The 20,474-nt window shown below is 38.9% G+C and overlaps 1 protein-coding gene across 1 annotated transcript; it reads right to left on the bottom strand.

Annotated features, from left to right (window-relative positions):
• Positions 1–2,157: 2,157 nt before the first annotated feature.
• Positions 2,158–5,276, bottom strand: LOC123932187 (olfactory receptor-like protein OLF4). Its single transcript, XM_045989942.1, has 2 exons — positions 5,246–5,276; positions 2,158–3,143 (listed from the first exon to the last, which is right to left on the bottom strand). The coding sequence occupies exon 2, from the start codon at positions 3,124–3,126 to the stop codon at positions 2,158–2,160; it is 969 nt and encodes a 322-aa protein (XP_045845898.1). The 5' UTR covers positions 3,127–3,143; positions 5,246–5,276.
• Between the last annotated feature and the right edge of the window lie 15,198 nt (positions 5,277–20,474).

Here is a 20,474-nt window from a genome sequence, read left to right as displayed (position 1 = left end):
TCCTCAAACTCAACACACACAAAAATGATAATCATATCAAAAAATGGGCCGAAGATATGAACAGACACTTCTCCAATGAGGACATACAAATGGATATCAGACATATGAAAAAATGTTCATCATCACTAGCCATCAGGGAGTTTCAAATTAAAACCACATTGAGATACCACCTTCCACCAGTTAGAATGGCCAAAATTAGCAAGACAGGAAAGAACATGTGTTGGAGAGGATGTCGAGAAAGGGGAACTCTCTTACACTGTTGGTGGGAATGCAAGTTGGTGCAGCCACTTTGGAGAACAGTATGTACATTCCTCAAGAAATTAAAATAGAGCTTGCCTATGACCCTGCAATTGCACTACTGGGTATTTACCCCAAAGATACAGATGGAGTGAAAATAAGGGCCATCTGTACCCCAATGTTTATAGCAGCAATAGCCATGGTTGCCAAACTGTGGAAAGAACCAAGATGTCCTTCAGTGGACAAATGGAAAAGAAAGATGTTGTCCATATCCACTATGGAGTATTATACCTCCATCAGAAAGGATGAATACCCAACCTCTGTGCAACATAGACAGGATGTTTAAATAGTAGAATTAAATTAAGGCCATTCGTATTTCATAAACTTATTATTTTGTAACTTGAAGATTATCTACATATTTGAAAGGAGGAAAATGGCATAAATTGGTTCAATATGAAAGAGCACTACAGCCACACGCCTCCTGGATAATCCTTAGAAAGAAAATGTAGAGAGTCAAAACTGACTTCAGACTCATGAGGAGCCCTACACAGATCCGAACAACTGCCTACCCTATAGTCCCCTTCGCTAATAAAGACACTATATTAGCTATTTATTTTATTTTATTTATTTACATGAGAGAGAAAGAGAGGGAGAGATAGAGCACAACCCAGAGAGAAAGCATGGTGACGGTGGGTAGGGACAGAAGGAGAGGGAGAAACAGACTCCCTGCTGAGAGGGAGCTCAATCCCAGGTACCCTGGATCATAATCTCTGCCAAAGGCAGAATCTTAACCAACTGAGTTATCCAGGTATCCCTATACTAAGCCATTTTATTTTAGGGTGCTTTGTATGTAGCAATAGCTAAGTGTTATAATAATCTAATCAAGCAGAGCACATAGCATTTGTAATTATCTGATTCTTTTACAAATGGATTCTGATATTCCATAATTCAATGAATAGATGAAGTCACTATAACAAATGTATGCTTTAACATTTTGATTTATCACACTTAAAGCCAAGGTTTATTCTAAGGCCATATATTATGGTTCTATTTTATCCATATCTGTCTTTCTGTATAGATTCCACTTGGAGAGTGTATTATTATTATTATTATTATTATTATTATTATTATTATTATTTTGCTAGAGACTATGGTAGGCATGACGGACATAGGCTGTGTAATAACAGGATCCTAATGTGTAGAAAAATAGCCATGAAGAGCATTAACCACCAGTACATCTAAGTATCTATTTTCAGGCAGTACAGTAAAAATAGCGATATACAAAGGAATGATATTCACTAAAGGGAAGCACAGTGGTCTTAGATTTTCCTCTGTTATAAATTTACCTAAATAGCTGAGGTGGCTAAGGTAGATTTTCCATAGGAGTAGTTTCCATTCAAACTAAAGAAACTATATTTACTGTGATGTATTTTATTTGAGAAAAAAATTTCCTTTCTTTTTTTAAATTTTATTTATTTACTTGACAGAGATCACAAGAAGGCAGAGAGGCAGGCAGAGAAGGAGGGGGGAGTAGGCTCCTGCTGAGCAGAGAGCCTGATGCAGGGCTCAGTCCCAGGCCCCTGGGACCATGACCTGAGCTGAAGGCAAAGGCTTTATCCCACTGAGACACCCAGGCACCCTGAGAAGAAATTATTCTTAACAGATTCCGGGAGTCCTTCGAATAAGTGAAAATGTCCAAATATTTCATTTGAGATTAGGAATGACATTGCAATAGCAGGATAATGTAAAAGGGAAATTCTCTTGGATATCAGAGGTATCACAAAGCTTAATAAAGTGAGTTATGTAAATTATGCCAAAAGGTTTAAAAAAATTCCCAGAATAAAAATAGAAGAGGCATGTTCCACTTCCACAATCTGATCAATGTATCTCAACATTTAGATCATGCTTTGGTCCCTGTAATCATGGGCACTTTCTCAGTGCCAGGACAATTATCCCTTTTAGAGCTCTCATCCTAGAGAATCTCATCAGAGCCTCCTTTATGTCTTTATTCCTCAGGCTGTAGATGAATGGGTTCAACATGGGTGTGACCACTGTGTACATAACCGAAGCTACTGTATTTGAGTGGGAGCTCTTGGTAGCAGTAGAGCTAAAGTACACTCCTAGACTCGTACAGTAAAATAAGGAGACAACTGAAAGGTGAGATGTGCAGGTGGAAAATGCTTTATACTTACCCTGAGCTGATGAGATCCCACATATGGAGGAAACAATCTTAGAGTAAGAGTAAAGGATACCAATGAAGGGACCAATAGCCAGAAACATGGCTGCAAAATACATCACCATATTATTGAGAAAGGTGTCAGAACATGCAAGTTGGATCATCTGGTTGAGTTCACAGAAAAAGTGGGGGATTTCCACCTCTGTGCAGAAGGACAACCGCAACACCATGGAAGTGTGTAGTAAAGAATCAAAGACACTCAGGATCCAACATACCAGAACCAGCAGTCCACAAAGCCGGGGGTTCATGATGACTGTGTAGTGCAGGGGGTGACAGATGGCCACAAATCGGTCATAAGCCATCACAGTCAGGAGGAACATGTCTAATCCTGTAAATAGTATGAAAAAATACATCTGTGTGATGCAACCTGCATAGGTTATGACTTTGCTCTGAGTCTGGATGTTCCACAGCATCTTGGGGATAATGGTGGAGGTAAAACAGGTGTCTACAAAGGACAGGTTGGTGAGGAAGAAGTACATAGGGGTGTGGAGGTGGGTGTCAGAGCTGACAGCCAGGATGATGAGCAGGTTTCCAAACACAGTGATCAGATACATGGAGAGGAAAAGCCCAAATATGAGGGGTTGCAGTTCTGGTTTCTTTGAAAATCCCAGAAGCTGGAACTCTGAAATTCCTGTATTGTTTCCTGGGTCCATGTGTTGGAGGTGACTACCAGAACAGGGCAGTAAAAGAACTTATTTTTACACAAATAGTCCTTGCTCATATTGTGGAAATGCAAAAATTTATATTTTCCAGTCAATAAAGTAATCACTGTATTTTGTGAATGGATTTGGGCCCCTTAAGAGGATCCCAAGTTCTCTCTGATTAGGAATTTTCATCACAACGTCAGATGTTCCCCAAAAGGTAGGTATTTTACAGTTTCAGTAAGAAAATATTTCATGCATTTGAAAAATATATACAATGTCGGCCATGTTTTGGAAATTCTAGTCATAAAGTAGTGGGTGTTGAAAAGAAAAGTCCCAACAATTCAATGACGGTGATAGGGTAAATGCGTATTTAATGATTAAATAATCATGAGATGGGTAGCGATGATATGAACAGAACAAAAGCAGGTTAAGGGAGAGAATATGTCATGTGTTATGTTGGGTGTTCAGTCAAGGTAGGATAAAAGGTGACATTTGAAATGAGACTTCATGGAAGAGTGTGTGGAGCACAGGAGGCCTTCCTGATAGAGGGAACAACTGGTGCAAAGGCCCCGAGACAGTGCTTCTGTCAGAAAATCAAGGCTCAAAAAGGAAGCCTGTGTGTTGAGGGGAATGGACAACAGTGATGAGAGGTGGTGGCAGTGAACTTTGTAGAATCATGTGGCCTCATACCTGCTTAACGTTCAAGAAACAGGGACTTCCTTGTCCACACTGTGTACCTCTTCCTTTTTATGATCTGGTTGCGTCAGCCTCCTGTCCATTGAACACCCCTCCTTAGTACCTTCTGTTATTGAATTTGGCCTATGTAGTATAACTGGAATCTTGCAATAGAGGAGCCTGTGTCACCCTGCTCTGAGGACTGATCTCACTCATCAAGATGTGCACACACAAACAAACACACACACGTGCACACATGGTGTCACTTACATACAACAGAGCACACCAGGTCCTCCTTGTGTGTGTTACTTCTAAGTCCTTATCTTCCCCAACCAAGTCCAACACAGTGTTTAGGATATGAATGTATATGCATCATATTACCTTTCCCATACAGAATGTAGAAAGAGTATCCAGAAATTCCTATTCAGAGCTTCCCAGGGACAAATAATTTTGGGGCTCTATTGTGGAATGGCCACTTTCTGACCTGTGTGTAAAGAAAAATAAAAAAAATGTGTTCAGTTTTGCATGGAGCACTGGGTGTTGTGCAAAAACAATGAATACTGTTACGCTGAAAAAAAATAATAAAATAAAATAAAATAAAATGTGTTCAATATTTAGAGTCTTTTCTACATGAAAAAGTGCTCCACATCACTCAGCCTCAGGGAAATACAAATCAAAACAACAATGAGATATCACCTCACATCAGTCAGAATGGTTAAAATGAACAAGTCAGGAAATGAGATGCTGGCGAGGATGCGGAGAAAGGGGAACCCTCCTACACTGTTGGTGGGAATGCAAGCTGGTGCAACCACTCTGGAAAACAGCATGGAGGTTCCTCAAAATGTTGAAAATAGAACTACCCTATACAAATACCCAGCAATTGCACTACTGGGTATTTACCCTAAAGATACAAATGTAGTGATCTGAAGGGGCACGTGTACCTGAATGTTTATAGCAGCAATGTCTACAATAGCCAGACTATGGAAAGAACCTAGATGTCCATCAACAGATGAATGGAAACAGAAGATGTGGTATATATACACAATGGAATACTATGCAGCCATCAAAAGAAATGAAATCTTGCCCTTTGTGACAATGTGCATGGAACTAGAGGGTATCATGCTTAGTGAAATAAGTCAATCGGAGAAAGAAAACTATCATATGATCTCCCTGATATGAGGACATGGAGATGCAACATGGGGGATTAGGGGGATAGGAGATGAATAAATGAAACAAGGTGGGATTGGGAGGGAGGCAAGCCATAAGTGACTCTTAATCTCACAAAAAAAAAAAAAAAAACTGGAGGTTGCTGGGGGGAGGTGGGGTTGGGAGAGGGGGAGGGGGTTATGGACATTGGGGAGGGTATGTGCTATGGTGAGTGCTGTGAAGTGTGTAAACCCAGTGATTCACAGACCTGTACCCCTGGGGATAAAAATACATTATATGTTTATAAAAAATAAGAAATAAAAAAACAAAACAAAACAAAAAATATTTAGGGTCTTTTCTGGTTTCATACACCTTTTAGATAATTTGTTCCAGCTCTGTGAAAAATGCTGGTGATATTTTGATAAGGATTAATCTGAGTGTGTATATTGCTTTGGGTAGCATAGACATTTTAATAATACTTGTTTTTCCAATCCATGAGTATGGAATGTTTTCCATTTCTTTGTGACTTCCTCATTTTCTTTTATAAGTGCTCTACAATTTTCAAACTACAGATATTTTACCTCTTTGGTTAGGTTTCTTCCTAGATAACTTATGGTTTGGGGTACAATGTAAACAGCTAAGAGACACATAAAAAAATGGTTACATCACTAATCATTAGGCAAATACAAATCAAAACCACAATGAGATACCACCTCATACTTTTCAGAAAGGCTAAAATTAACAACTTGGGAGGCAACAGATGTTAGCCCAGATGCAGAGCAAAGGGAAGCCTCTCACACTATTTGTGAGTTGTGAATGCAGACTGGTGCAGACATTCTGGAAGACAGTATGGAGGATTCTGAAAAAAATCACAATAAAGTTACCATACCATGCAGCAATTGCACGGCTTGATATTTCTGCAATGGATACAAACATAGTGATTTGAAAGGGCACATGTGCCTCAATGTTTATAGTAGCCATGTCCGCAATAGGCAAAATATGGAAAGACCCCAGATGTCCATCCACAGACGAGTTGATAAAGATGTAGTATATATACGCAATGTAATATTACTTGGTCATTAAAGAATCAAATATTACCATTTGCAAAGACCTGGATGGAGGTAGCATGTATTATGCTAAACAAAATAAGTCAGAGAAAGACAAATACTGTATGATTTCATTCATAAGCAGAATTTAAGAAACATAATGGAAGAACATAGGGGAAGGGAAGGAAAAAATTTTTTAAAAAAGATAAAAACATAGATGGAGGGAAACCGTAAGATCCTTGATTATAGTACAGAAACTGATGGTTGCTAGAGGGAAGGTCGGTCAGGGAGATGGAGTAATTGGGTGATTATCATTAAGGGCACTTGATGGAATGAATACTGGACATTATATGCGGCTGATGAATCAGTAAATTCTACCTCTGAAAGTAATAATACACTATATGTTAATTAAATCGAATTTAAATAAAAATAAAAAAATACAGCAGCAGCAAAATATTGTGTTCAATAAATGGAGACATAGGAAGAGACAGACAGAGGGAGGGAGAAATGAGAAAGACATAAAGAGTAAAATGATCTAATAAGCTCAGTTTTTCTGATAGACTACAAGGAAAGAAAGCTTCCTTGGTGATAGTGGCATGCAGTCTTGCTTACATACCATTTGTAACCAGCAAAAATAATAAGAGCAAAATCAAATTTGTTCACAACACAAAGTAGTGACATCTTTATGGTGTGAATCACATTATAGATTGAACATCACAAGAGAAAAATAAACCAACATCTCACAAAAGTTGAGCATTTTTATTACCAAAGAGCAGACTGAAGTTTTTTTTTTAAATTTTTCTTCCTGTGCCTATTCCATATTTATTTGACCCATTTTTTTTGTTTGTTTCAATAGAGGATGAGGTGAACCCCTTTATCACTTTTCTTTTGTGATACCTTTTTGTTTTTGTTATTCTTAGCCTTTGGGTACAGTCACTTTTTTGACAAGTCTGATGAACACAACTGCCTAAGGTTCTCGTCCATCATGCAAGACTCTGTGAAATCCTACACACCCGGAGGCAATCTATCCTGTTACTCTGAATACTCTTTGTGTGACTTATCTGAGGACATTAGCTCAGACTTCTATTTATCTCACTGTGCTCTTACCTGTCACTGTGAGGTAAGAACCAAAGGAGCAGGGACGTCACCTGTGTTGTTCATGTTTTTCTTTATGGGTGTGTATGTATATGCACTTTTATAGAAACTTAGGAAAATGGGACATTATGAAATCCAGAGAATGACAGAGGAGTTAAAACTGGGTTAAAGAGCAGTTTCTGTACAACTGTATTCAACAACGTTGAAGGGCATTTTGAGAACTAACTGAAACAGGATCTACAGGAGTGTTAATTCTACAAAATCAACATGGATGAATATTAAAACTTCCCACGGGAAAAAAAAAAAACCAAAAACTTCCCACGACATTGAAATAAATGTGTGTTACATATAAGTTCTTAGAAAGTTTTGGAACATAGCATATGCCCTTTAGTATATGTTGAATGAACCAGGAATTAGGTCTCCTTATATATGTTCACATGACAGAGGTGTATTTGGATTTAGTTGGAAAAGATTGGATTGTTGAATGGAAGTTGACACAAACAGCTTTCTATGTGGAAGGAATTTCAGTGGTTTCTTATGTCACACACCTCACAAAAACTAGAAAGGGTAAATCCTTGGTAAAAGAGTAACCATTCCATTTTTGATATACATCTAGAAAATAAGTATAAAATCAACATGTGGGCAAACCATACTTAAGGCAAAAATTTCAGAAGTAAGAAGATAGTATATTTAACTAAATAAAATTTAAAACTATTTTATGGCCAACAGGGGTGCCTGGGTGGCTCAGTGAGTTAAAGCCTCTGCCTTAAGCTCAGGTTGTGATCCTGGGGTCCTTGGATTGAACCCCACAATGTGGTCTCTGCTGAGCAGAGAACCTGTTTCCCCCTTTCTCTCTCTGCCTGCCTCTCTGCCTATGTGTGATCTCTGTCTGTCAAAAAAAAAATCTTTAAAACTATTTTATGGATAGCAATATCTAATGAAAACACAATAGAGAAATGGATTTACAATAATTATTTGAAATGCTGATAATTGTAAATAGGCATGCAATATGTGAACGTATAATAATAATAGATAAATGATCATGGTGATCAAATATATGAATCTTTGCTGGGCCTCTGTAATAGCTTAAAAAATCAACAGAAATCGAGAGGAGGAGTCAAGATGGCGGAGAAGTAGCAGCCTGAGACTACATCAGGTAGCAGGAGAACAGCTCGATAGCTTATCCAAACATTGCAAACACCTACAAATCCAACGGGAGAGCGAAGAGAAGAAGAACAGCAACTCTAGAAACAGAAAATCAACCACTTTCTGAAAGGTAGGACTGGCGGAGAAGTGAATCTAAAACGACGGGAAGATAGACCGTGGGGGGAGGGGCCGGCTCCCGGCAAGCGGCGGAGCAACGGAGCACAAAATCGGGACTTTTAAAAGTCTGTTCCACTGAGGGGCATTGCTCCCGAGGCTAAACCAGGGTGAAGCCCATGCGGGGTCAGTGTGGCCCCAGGCCCCGCAGGGTCACAGAAGGATCGGGGGTGTCAGAGTGTCGGAGAGCTCGCAGGTATTAGAACAGAGAAGCCGGCTGCAGAGACAGCGCCGAGGACTGAACTCTCAGCTCGGGGTTACCTTGAACTGGTCACGGGCTGGGTGAGCTCAGAGCGCGGCTAGAGGCAGGGGATACGGGAGTGATTGGGTGCTGTCCTCTGGGGGCGCACTGAGGAGTGGGGCCCCAGGCTCTCGGCTCCTCCAGGCCGGAGACTAGGAGGCCGCCATTTTCATTCCCGTCCTCCGGAACTCTACGGAAAGCGTTCAGGGAACAGAAGCTCCCAAAAGCGATCCCAAGCTGATTACTTAGTCCGGCCGCCGGTAAGGGTGGTGCAATCCCGCCTCGGGCAAAGACACTTGAGAGTCACTACAACAGGCCCCTCCCCCAGAAGATCAACAAAATATCCAGCCAGGATGAAGTACATCTATCAAGGAGAAAGCGGGTTCAATTCCTAAGACAGCAGAGCAATTCCAGAGGAGGAGAAAGCAAAGCACGGAACTCATGGCTTTCTCCCCATGATTCTTTAGTCTTGCGGCTACTTCAATTTTTTTTTCTTTTTTCAATTTTTTTTCTTTTTTCTTTTTTCTTCTTCTGCTAAATTTTTTTAAAACTTTTACCCTTTTCTTTTTTAACGTTTTTTGACTAGTTCATCTAAATATATATATTTTTTCTTTCTTTTTTATATTTTTTTATTTATTTTTTAAATTTTTTTTCTTTTTTTTTCAGAACCTGCTTTTATCCCCTTTCTCCCCCCCCCACAATTTGAGGTCTCCTCTGATTTGGTTACAGCGCATTTTTCTGGGGTCTTTGCAACCCTTTTAGTAGTTTATTTGCTCCTTCATATCCTCTTATCTGGACAAAATGACAAGGCGGAAAAAATCACCACAAACAAAAGAACAAGAGACAATACCGAAGGCTAGGGACCTAATCAACACAGACATTGGTAATATGTCAGATCAAGAGTTCAGAATGACGATTCTGAACATTCTAGCCAGGCTCGAAAAAGGCATGGAAGATATTAGAGAAACCCTCTCTGGAGATATTAAAGCCCTTTCTGGAGAAATTAAAGAACTAAAATCTAACCAAGTAGAAATCAAAAAAGCTATTAATGAGGTGCAATCAAAAATGGAGGCTCTCACTGCTAGGATCAATGAGGCAGAAGAAAGAATTAGTGATATAGAAGACCAAATGACAGAGAATAAGGAAGCCGAGCAAAAGAGGGACAAACAGCTACTGGACCATGAGGGGAGAATTCGAGAGATAAGTGACACCATAAGACAAAACAACATTAGAATAATTGGGATTCCAGAAGAAGAAGAAACAGAGAGGGGAGCAGAAGGTCTATTGGAGAGATTTATTGGAGAGAATTTCCCTAATATGGCAAAGGGAACAAGCATTAAAATCCAGGAGATGCAGCGAACCCCCCTCAAAGTCAACAAAAATAGGTCCACACCCCGTCACCTAATAGTAAAATTTACAAGTCTTAGTGACAAAGAGAAAATCCTGAAAGCAGCCCGAGAAAAGAAGTCTGTAACATACAATGGTAAAAATATTAGATTGGAGGCAGACTTATCCACAGAGACCTGGCAGGCCAGAAAGAGCTGGCATGATATATTCAGAGCACTAAACGAGAAAAACATGCAGCCAAGAATACTCTATCCAGCTAGGTTATCATTGAAAATAGAAGGAGAGATAAAAAGCTTCCAGGACAAACAAAAACTGAAAGAATTTGCAAACACCAAACCAGCTCTCCAGGAAATATTGAAAGGGGACCTCTAAGCAAAGAGAGAGCCTAAAAGTAGTAGATCAGAAAGGTACAGAGACAATATACCGTAACAGTCACCTTACAGGCTAATAATGGCACTAAATTCATATCTCTCAATAGTTACCCTGAATGTTAATGGGCTAAATGCCCCAATCAAAAGACACAGGGTATCAGAATGGATAAAAAAACAAAACCCATCAGTATGTTGCCTACAAGAAACTCATTTTAGAAGCGAAGACACCTCCAGATTTAAAGTGAGGGGGTGGAAAACAATTTACCATGCTAATGGGCATCATAAGAAAGCTGGGGTGGCAATCCTTATATCAGATCAATTAGATTTTAAGCCAAAGACTATAATAAGAGATGAGGAAGGACACTATATCCTACTCAAAGGGTCTGTCCAACAAGAAGATCTAACAATTTTAAATATCTATGCCCCTAACGTGGGAGCAGCCAACTATATCAACCAATTAATAACAAGATCAAAGAAACACATCAATAATAATACAATAATAGTAGGGGACTTGAACACTCCCCTCACTGAAATGGACAGATCATCCAAGCAAAAGATCAACAAGGAAATAAAGGCCTTAAATGACACACTGGACCAGATGGACATCACAGATATATTCAGAACATTTCATCCCAAAGCAACAGAATACACATTCTTCTCTAGTGCACATGGAACCTTCTCCAGAATAGATCACATCCTGGGTCACAAATCAGGTCTCAACCGGTATCAAAAGATTAGGATTATTCCCTGCATATTTTCAGACCACAATGCTCTGAAGCTAGAACTCAATCACAAGACGAAAGCTGGAAAGAACCCAAATACATGGAGACTAAACAGCATCCTTCTAAAGAATGAATGGGTCAACCAGGAAATTAAAGAAGAATTGAAAAAATTCATGGAAACAAATGATAATGAAAACACAACAGTTCAAAATCTGTGGGACACAGCAAAGGCAGTCCTGAGAGGAAAATATATAGCGGTACAAGCCTTTCTCAAGAAACAAGAAAGGTCTCAAGTACACAACCTAACCCTACACGTAAAGGAGCTGGAGAAAGAACAAGAAAGAGACCCTAAACCCAGCAGGAGAAGAGAAATCATAAAGATCAGAGCAGAAATCAATGAAATAGAAACAACAACAACAACAACAAAAAAAAAACAATAGAAAAAATCAATGAAACTAGGAGCTGGTTCTTTGAAAGAATCAATAAGATTGATAAACCCCTGGCCAGACTCATCAAAAAGAAAAGAGAAAGGACCCAAATCAATAAAATCATGAATGAAAGAGGAGAGATCACAACTAACACCAAAGAAATACAGACAATTATAAGAACATACTATGAGCAACTCTACGCCAACAAATTGGACAATCTGGAAGAAATGGATGCATTCCTAGAGACATATAAACTACCACAACTGAACCAGGAAGAAATAGAAAACCTGAACAGGCCCATAACCAGTAAGGAGATTGAAACAGTCATCAAAAATCTCCAAACAAACAAAAGCCCAGGGCCAGACGGCTTCCCAGGGGAATTCTACCAAACATTTAAAGAAGAACTCATTCCTATTCTCCTGAAACTGTTCCAAAAAATAGAAACGGAAGGAAAACTTCCAAACTCATTTTATGAGGCCAGCATCACCTTGATCCCAAAACCAGACAAGGATCCCACCAAAAAAGAGAACTACAGACCAATATCCTTGATGGACACAGACGCAAAAATTCTCGCCAAAATACTAGCCAATAGGATTCAACAGTACATTAAAAGGATTATTCACCACGATCAAGTGGGATTTATTCCAGGGCTGCAGGGTTGGTTCAACATCCGCAAATCAATCAATGTGATAGAACACATTAATAAAAGAAAGAACAAGAACCATATGATACTCTCAATAGATGCTGAAAAAGCATTTGACAAAGTACAGCATCCCTTCCTGATCAAAACTCTTCAAAGTGTGGGGATAGAGGGCACATACCTCAATATTATCAAAGCCATCTATGAAAAACCCACCGCAAATATCATTCTCAATGGAGAAAAACTGAACGCTTTTCCGTTAAGGTCAGGAACACGGCAGGGATGCCCATTATCACCACTGCTATTCAACATAGTACTAGAAGTCCTAGCCTCAGCAATCAGACAACAAAAAGAAATTAAAGGCATCCAAATTGGTAAAGAAGAAGTCAAGCTATCACTCTTTGCAGATGATATGATACTATATGTGGAAAACCCAAAAGACTCTACTCCAAAACTGCTAGAACTTGTCCAGGAATTCAGTAAAGTGTCAGGATATAAAATCAATGCACAGAAATTAGTTGCATTTCTGTACACCAACAACAAGACAGAAGAAAGAGAAATTAAGGAGTCAATCCCATTTACAATTGTACCCAAAATTATAAGATACCTAGGAATAAACCTAACCAAAGAGACTAAGAATCTATACACAGAAAATTATAAAGTACTCATGAAAGAAATTGAGGAAGACACAAAAAAATGGAAAAATGTTCCATGCTCCTGGATTGGAAGAATAAATATTGTGAAAATGTCTATGCTACCTAAAGCAATCTACACATTTAATGCAATCCCTATCAAAATACCATCCATTTTTTCAAAGAAATGGAACAAATCATCCTAAAATGTATATGGAACCAGAAAAGACCTCGAATAGCCAAAGGAATATTGAAGAACAAAGCCAAAGTTGGTGGCATCACAATTCCGGACTTCAAGCTCTATTACAAAGCTGTCATCATCAAGACAGCATGGTACTGGCACAAAAACAGACACATAGATCAGTGGAACAGAATAGAGAGCCCAGAAATCGACCCTCAACTCTATGGTCAACTAATCTTCGACAAAGCAGGAAAGAATGTCCAGTGGAAAAAAGACAGCCTCTTCAATAAATGGTGCTGGGAAAATTGGACAGCCACATGCAGAAAAATGAAATTGGACCACTTCCTTACACCACACACGGAAATAGACTCCAAATGGATGAAGGACCTCAATGTGAGAAAGGAATCCATCCAAATCCTTGAGGAGAACGCAGGCAGCAACCTCTTCGACCTCAGCCGCAGCAACATCTTCCTAGGAACAACGGCAAAGGCAAGGGAAGCAAGGGCAAAAATGAACTATTGGGATTTCATCAAGATCAAAAGCTTTTGCACAGCAAAGGAAACAGTTAACAAAACCAAAGGACAACTGACAGAATGGGAGAAGATATTTGCAAACGACATATCAGATAAAGGGCTAGTGTCCAAAATCTATAAGGAACTTAGCAAACTCATCACCCAAAGAGCAAACAATCCAATCAAGAAATGGGCAGAGGACATGAACAGACATTTCTGCAAAGAAGACATCCAGATGGCCAACAGACACATGAAAACGTGCTCCACATCACTCGGCATCAGGGAAATACAAATCAAAACCACAATGAGATATCACCTCACACCAGTCAGAATGGCTAAAATTAACAAGTCAGGAAATGACAGATGCTGGAGAGGATGTGGAGAAAGGGGAACACTCCTCCACTGTTGGTGGGAATGCAAGCTGGTGCAACCACTCTGGAAAACAGCATGGAGGTTCCTCAAAATGTTGAAAATAGAACTACCCTATGACCCAGCAATTGCACTACTGGGTATTTACCCTAAAGATACAAACATAGTGATCCGAAGGGGCACGTGTACCCGAATGTTTATAGCAGCAATGTCTACAATAGCCTAACTATGGAAAGAACCTAGATGTCCATCAACAGATGAATGGAAACAGAAGATGTGGTATATATACACAATGGAATACTATGCAGCCATCAAAAGAAATGAAATCATGCCATTTGCGACGACGTGGATGGAACTAGAGCGTATCATGCTTAGTGAAATAAGTCAATCGGAGAAAGACAACTATCATATGATCTCCCTGATATGAGGACATGGAGAAGCAACATGGGGGGTTAGGGGGATAGGAGAAGATTAAATGAAACAAGATGGGATTGGGAGGGAGACAAACCATAAATGACTCTTAATCTCACAAAACAAACTGGGGGTTGCTGGGGGGAGGTGGGATTGGGAGAGGGGGAGCGGGCTATGGACTTTGGGGAGGGGAGGCGAACCATAAGAAACTATGGACTCGAAAAACAACCTGAGGGTTTTGAAGGGTCAGTGGTGGGATGTTGGGGCAACCTGAGGGTTTTGTAGGGTCAGGGGTGGGAGGTTGGGGGAACAGGTGGTGGGTAATGGGGAGGGCACATTTTGCATGGAGCACTGGGTGTTGTGCAAAAAGAATGAATACTGTTACGCTGAAAAAATAAATAAAATGGAAAAAGAAATCAACAGAAATCTCTTTCACCCTGAGAAAACACTCAAGGAACTGTCACATTGGTTGGGTTGGTATTTTTAATCAAGTAGCAAACGGGTATTCTTCAACTTTGCTGTCACAGTTGTGAAGTGTTACAATGTCGTGGAGAAGCTCCAGAGACAGTTAGAAATATTAAAAACACAGACATTCTTTGGGGGGCTAGCTGGCTCGTTCAGTAGGGCATGGGACTCTTGAACTTGGGGTTGTAAATTTAAGCCTCGTGTTGAGTGTAGAGATTACTTTAAAAACTCAATATTTTTATTATTTATTATTTTTATTACATTATTTTAGTCACCATACAGTACAGCATTAGTTTTCGATGCAGTGCTCCATAATTCATTGTTTGTGTATAACACCCCATGTTCCATGTAATACTTGCTCTCCTTAATACCCATCACTCTCACCTCACTCCCCTCTAAAACCTTCAGAAAACCTTGTTTCCTGGAGTCCATAGTCTTTCATGGTTCATCTCTTCCTCTGATTCCCCCACCCCTTCATTTTTCCCTTCCTTCTCCTAATGTCTTCCATGCTATTCCTTATGTTCCACAAATAAGGGAAATAATATGATAATTGGCTTTCTCTGCTTGACTTATTTCACTTAGCATAATCTCTTCCAGTTCCAACCACACTGATGCAAAATTTGGATATTCACCCTTTCTGATGGTTGAGTAATATTATTTTTTTTAGAAATACAGATATGATTGAACACAGGATTTCTGAGTCTCTGCACTATGTGCATTCAGGGCTAGATCCTTCTCTGTGGTGTTCCGTGTCCTATGTATTATGGGGCATTAAGAGGGACCCTGGCCACCACACACCCCTTCACAGTGTGACAGCCCAAAATGACTTTGAATATTGCTCAATGTCCCTTGGGCACAAAATCACCTTTGGTTAAGAAAGATAATTTTAACTACTTTAAAGTATTTTGTCGCATATATATTCAATAATATTTCTCAATAAATAATAATTAAATGAAGGCAAATACAAAAGAACATCAAAAGTATAAATAATGGGGCACCTGGGTGGCTCAGTGGGTTAAAGCCTTTGCTTTCAGCTCTGGTCATGATCCCAGAGTCCTGGAATTGAGCCTCATGTCAGGCTCTCTGCTTGGCGGGGAGCCTGCTTTCCTTCCTCTCTCTCTGCCTGCCTCTCTGCCTAATTGTGATCTCTGTCTATAAAATAATAAATAAAATAATAAAAAAGAATCTCCTAAAAAAATCTAGCTATGGTTGCTAATCATTGAGCCCTAGTTAAACAAAAAAGTGTAAATAACACAGTCATACCATGAAATGTCATGCGGGCATTGAAATCATGAATCAGGCTTACACTGGTTGACTAGAGGGTTTTATATAAGATACTCCTGAGACAGAAGGCCAGGGGAGAAAAACTAGATAAAAAGATTGTTTGAGAACATTAAGAGTACTTAAAATATACATAGATGTATTGTCATACATACAAATTGAAAGTATGAATGTGTATGTGTCCATAGCATAGAATAGTTTTAAAATAAAAGAATACTATTGAAAGGAAGAACAGTGAAACTACTCATATGTTAAGCAGAGTGTCAAAAAACAACCATCTGAAATGTAATTGAAGGAAGACCCAAAACTATCTTCTCAGCAAAAAGATTTAAAAGAGTAATAATTTAATAAAATTGACATAGGTCCAAATTTAAATTATATTGCCAAGGACTAGGGTATAAAAATTTGCAAAAGTCTTTTAATGTGGAGAGAAGCAGTATCTAAAGTTTTAATTTCATCTCATATAAAGAGATATGAGACAAGCATGCTTGTGGAAGGTAAAGGTTCTTCTTGGTCAAACATAAAGAAGAATCGCTTTCAAGGGATGTAATTTCTATCTGAGAAATAGATCTAATGATAAAAGGTCAAAAGGAACAATAAGATATATAGAGATGTGAACACTATTTGGAATATAGATATAAAGGGAGATTTGTGGGCAATAAGTATGTGGAAGGACATTCACTTTCAGTGTTTTGAAACATAGGGATCAACTGAAGAATATTAAGATGACAGATCAATTATTCCAAGAAAACAAACAAACAAACAATTAGAAAATCAGTGGAAGGAATATATTATGAGTAACTCACAGACTTTACCACACAAAATTAATATACTCTTGCACATTCTGCACAGATACATCTACACATACATTAAAAAATGAAATGGAAAGTAGCTAAATTGGTGAGATCAATAGCAATACTTTGCTTAAAAGAATGCAATAAAAACAGGAATAAAACCACTCAGACTCCATTATGCAAACACCATGGACTCTCACAATTTTCAATGGAAAAAGTGTGTGGCTGTCTGAGTTAGGATATATTCGGGCTCATAGGCAATGAGGTAATTGTAAAGGAAGCTCATTAGCATACACTTTTTCAAATAATGCATGTAAAAAATTTCATTTGAGCACTCTAGAGAAGAGGTACTGTATGTATGTTTCATGTACTGCTCCTGCATAGATGAACCAGGGAGAATTCTTTTGTCTGGATTTTCTCCTTAGTATGGAAATGCAGTTTAGTATGTTCCATCTAAACATGAAAATACTTGTCTTCACTTCACTTTCTATTCCTCCACTACTAACACTTGACTTTTCTACTCTGGTTAATTGCAAAGATCCTTGGTTTCATGTTCTACTTTTATGCTTCCATCCCCCACACGATTGGATTTCCCTTATTATGATTTACTTGTTAAGGTTGAACCTTGCATTTCTGAGTTCCGTATTCACTTCTATTTTTAGCATTATAAATATATAAGTTAATCAACCAATAATTTTCTTAATCAAACCAACAGACAGACACAGCAAACTCTCAGCTCTGGGCTAGGCTAGGTTGGCCCTCAGATGACCTCAGCTAAATGCAGTTGACTTTCATTCTCAGACCAAATTCAGTCCCTACTGGGCGGTAAAACTCATCTAAATGGAGTCTCCATGAGGAAGGTCTCTACATGGAAATCAAAATACCTGTATGGTTGATAGATGATGAAGGGTGAAGCTCTGTCCCCAGGCAAAACAGCAGGAATGAGTCAGTTTCCAGTGCCCCATCCAGACTTAGGATTGCACAAGAAAAGACCAGGTCTTGTCCAGTCCGAGGTTGCCCATGCTGTGGGACTGCAGCGGAGGAGGTATTTACAGCTGCTTTGGTCTGCTCATTAGGCACATTTCCTTCTTGTTCATGATTTATGCACATGATTTCCCTGAGGAACACTAGCATGGACAGAAATGAATTTTTTCCTGTTGAGTTTCTGTTCCTAGGAAACCAAGTGATAAGCCAGGTGAAGTCAGTTTTTCTTCCTCTTTTTCTATATCTTCTTCAGTCTTCCAGGGATCTAAACTCCCAGCACATCATCCCACTCCTGAGTGAATGTTTTCTCCTGTTTACAACCGAGGAATCAATCCTGACTAGGTCCATTGACTTGTGGAGATGCCACCCCTGATGTCTCTAGAATGTTACTTTTACCTTTTTAAACAAAGATGAAAAGTTTGTTCCTTTAATATAAAACCCTGGGCACTAATCTCACAATTCTATCTCAAGTTCAGAGCTATGGCTTAAATTGTCACTATAAAATATTTGTTAGTGGTAAGAGATATATTTAGATCTTTTTGTACACATAATCTGAGTTTAGCACCTTACAGGAGTTGTCTAATTAAATAATGATACAAGTCCATTCTGTGAGGAAGCACTAGTGTGAATTTCATTCCCTATGGTGAAAAGTTATCATTGCAGAAAGAGATGGGTGCTGATTGCACTCTGTCAGGATGCTCCCAGGTTTCAAACTCTGTTGCAGTAGTCCCAACCAGAGGTAGTTCTTTCCACCTGGCACTGCTAGCAATGTCTGAGGGATGCTGGTAAATACCCCCAAGGAGTGGGACAGCTCCCTGAACAAAAAAATGAGACTACCTCAAAAGGTCAAATTGAGATTGTGAGAAAATGTACTCTAGATCGGCATTTTCCAACTTTAAATTTCTAGGAATCATCTAGGATTCTAGCTTAAATGCAGATTCTGCTTTAGTGGGTGCTGGTGGCCCAGGAAGTCAACATTTCTAACAAGCTCCTGAGTGATGTTGATGCTGCAGGTCATGGTCCGTGGACCACTCTTTGAGTAGCAAGGCTGTTGTCCTGTGATAGTAGAAGGCACAGATCGTTGTTGGGGTTCTTCACAGAAAAAAAAATCATCTTTGCATAAAATTTTGAATTACAAGTGTATCTATTCATTATAGGGACTGTGATAAATTCTGTGTTTATTTCTTTTATTTATGGACCCTTGAGTGGAATCAAATAAAATACTTTTAGAAAAGACTTTGGTGTAGCAAAGTGGTCCACACACTAATCAATGGGAACTTTGAAAATGTTATTTTGTTTAGTAAGTGGGAGTTTAAGGTAACACATGAATTAAGGCTGCTAATCAGCTGTATTTAAACTAAGATTGGCTAAGATTATGAAAGTGGAACTACCATAATCACCATTGTCCTCTGAATGTGGGACACGAAGGCAGAATAGTTGGATCAGAGAGAGATATGAAGATGCCTCATTGCTGCATTTGAAGATTGAGAAAGGACAATGAGCCAAAGAATGCCTGTTATCATTAGAAAATGCAATAGGAAAGAAAAGAGTCTTTCCTAGAGCATGCAGAAAGAACAAGGCCCTGAAGTCATGTTGATTTTAGCCCACTGAGTCTTAGTTCAGGCTTCTGACCTCCAAGACTATAAGGGCATAAATTTGTTTCTTTGAAGCCTCTATTGTGGTGATTTGTAACAGCAGATAGGAATGAAATATAGACATTTATCCAATAAAATATTTTTGGGAAGATGTGTTTCAGTCTCTCAATCAATTAAATTCTCTCCTCTTGGGTTATGACATTGTGAGTTGAAATCCAATATTATGTGTAATACAAATATTAAAGCAAATCTGGAGCTTCTGTTCCAATATTGAAGTGGAATGTGAAAGTGAAATCTCCATTTTGAAAATATAAATGTGAGTTCGTTCTTTCTTTCTTTCTTTCTTTCTTTCTTTCTTTCTTTCTTTCTTTCTTTCTTTCTTTGTTCCTTCCTTACCTAGTTTTCTTTCTTTCTTTCTTTCTTTCTTTCTTTCTTTCTTTCTTTCTTTCTTTCTTTTTTTTTCCTTCTTCCTTCCTTCCTTCCTTCCTTCCTTCCTTCCTTCCTTCCTTTCTTTCTTTCAATAGAGATTGTATTGAATATATAGATTGCTATGGGTAGCATACATTTTTTCTATTGTGTTATGTTAGTCACCATAAAATACATTATTAGCTTTTGATGTAGTGTTCCAAAATTCATTGTTTACGTACAACATACAGTGCTCTATGTAATACATGCCCTCCTTAATACCCACCACAAGGCTCACCCAACCCCTCACCCCACTCCCCTCCCAAACCCTCAGTTTGATTCTCAGAGTCCACAGTCTCTCATGGTTCATCTCCCCCCTACAATTTTCCCCACTTAAGTTTTCCTTTCCTTCTCCTAATGTCCTCCATGTCATTCCTTATGTTCCATAAGTAAATGAAACCATATGATAATTGACTTGCTCTGCTTGACATATTTCACTTAGCATAATCTTCAGCCTCATCCATGTTGATACAAAAGTTGGGTATTCATCCTTTCTGATGGAGCCATAATATTCCATTGCATATATAGACCATGACATCTTGGTTCTTTCCACAGTTTGGTGATTGTGGCCATTCATGCTATGAAAATTGGGGTACAGATGGCCCTTCTGTTCACTACAACTGTATCCTTGGGGTAA

The sequence above is a fragment of the Meles meles genome, chromosome 20 (assembly GCF_922984935.1).
Source record: "Meles meles chromosome 20, mMelMel3.1 paternal haplotype, whole genome shotgun sequence".
Taxonomy (NCBI): domain Eukaryota; kingdom Metazoa; phylum Chordata; class Mammalia; order Carnivora; family Mustelidae; genus Meles; species Meles meles.
The sequence above is the reverse complement of the archived record's forward strand: the minus strand, read 5'-3'. Positions and strand labels throughout refer to the sequence as shown.

Excerpts from the sequence above, each read along its gene's own strand:
- LOC123932187 (XM_045989942.1), bottom strand. The coding sequence starts at position 3,126 with ATGGACCCAGGAAACAATACAGGAATTTCAGAGTTCCAGCTTCTGGGA.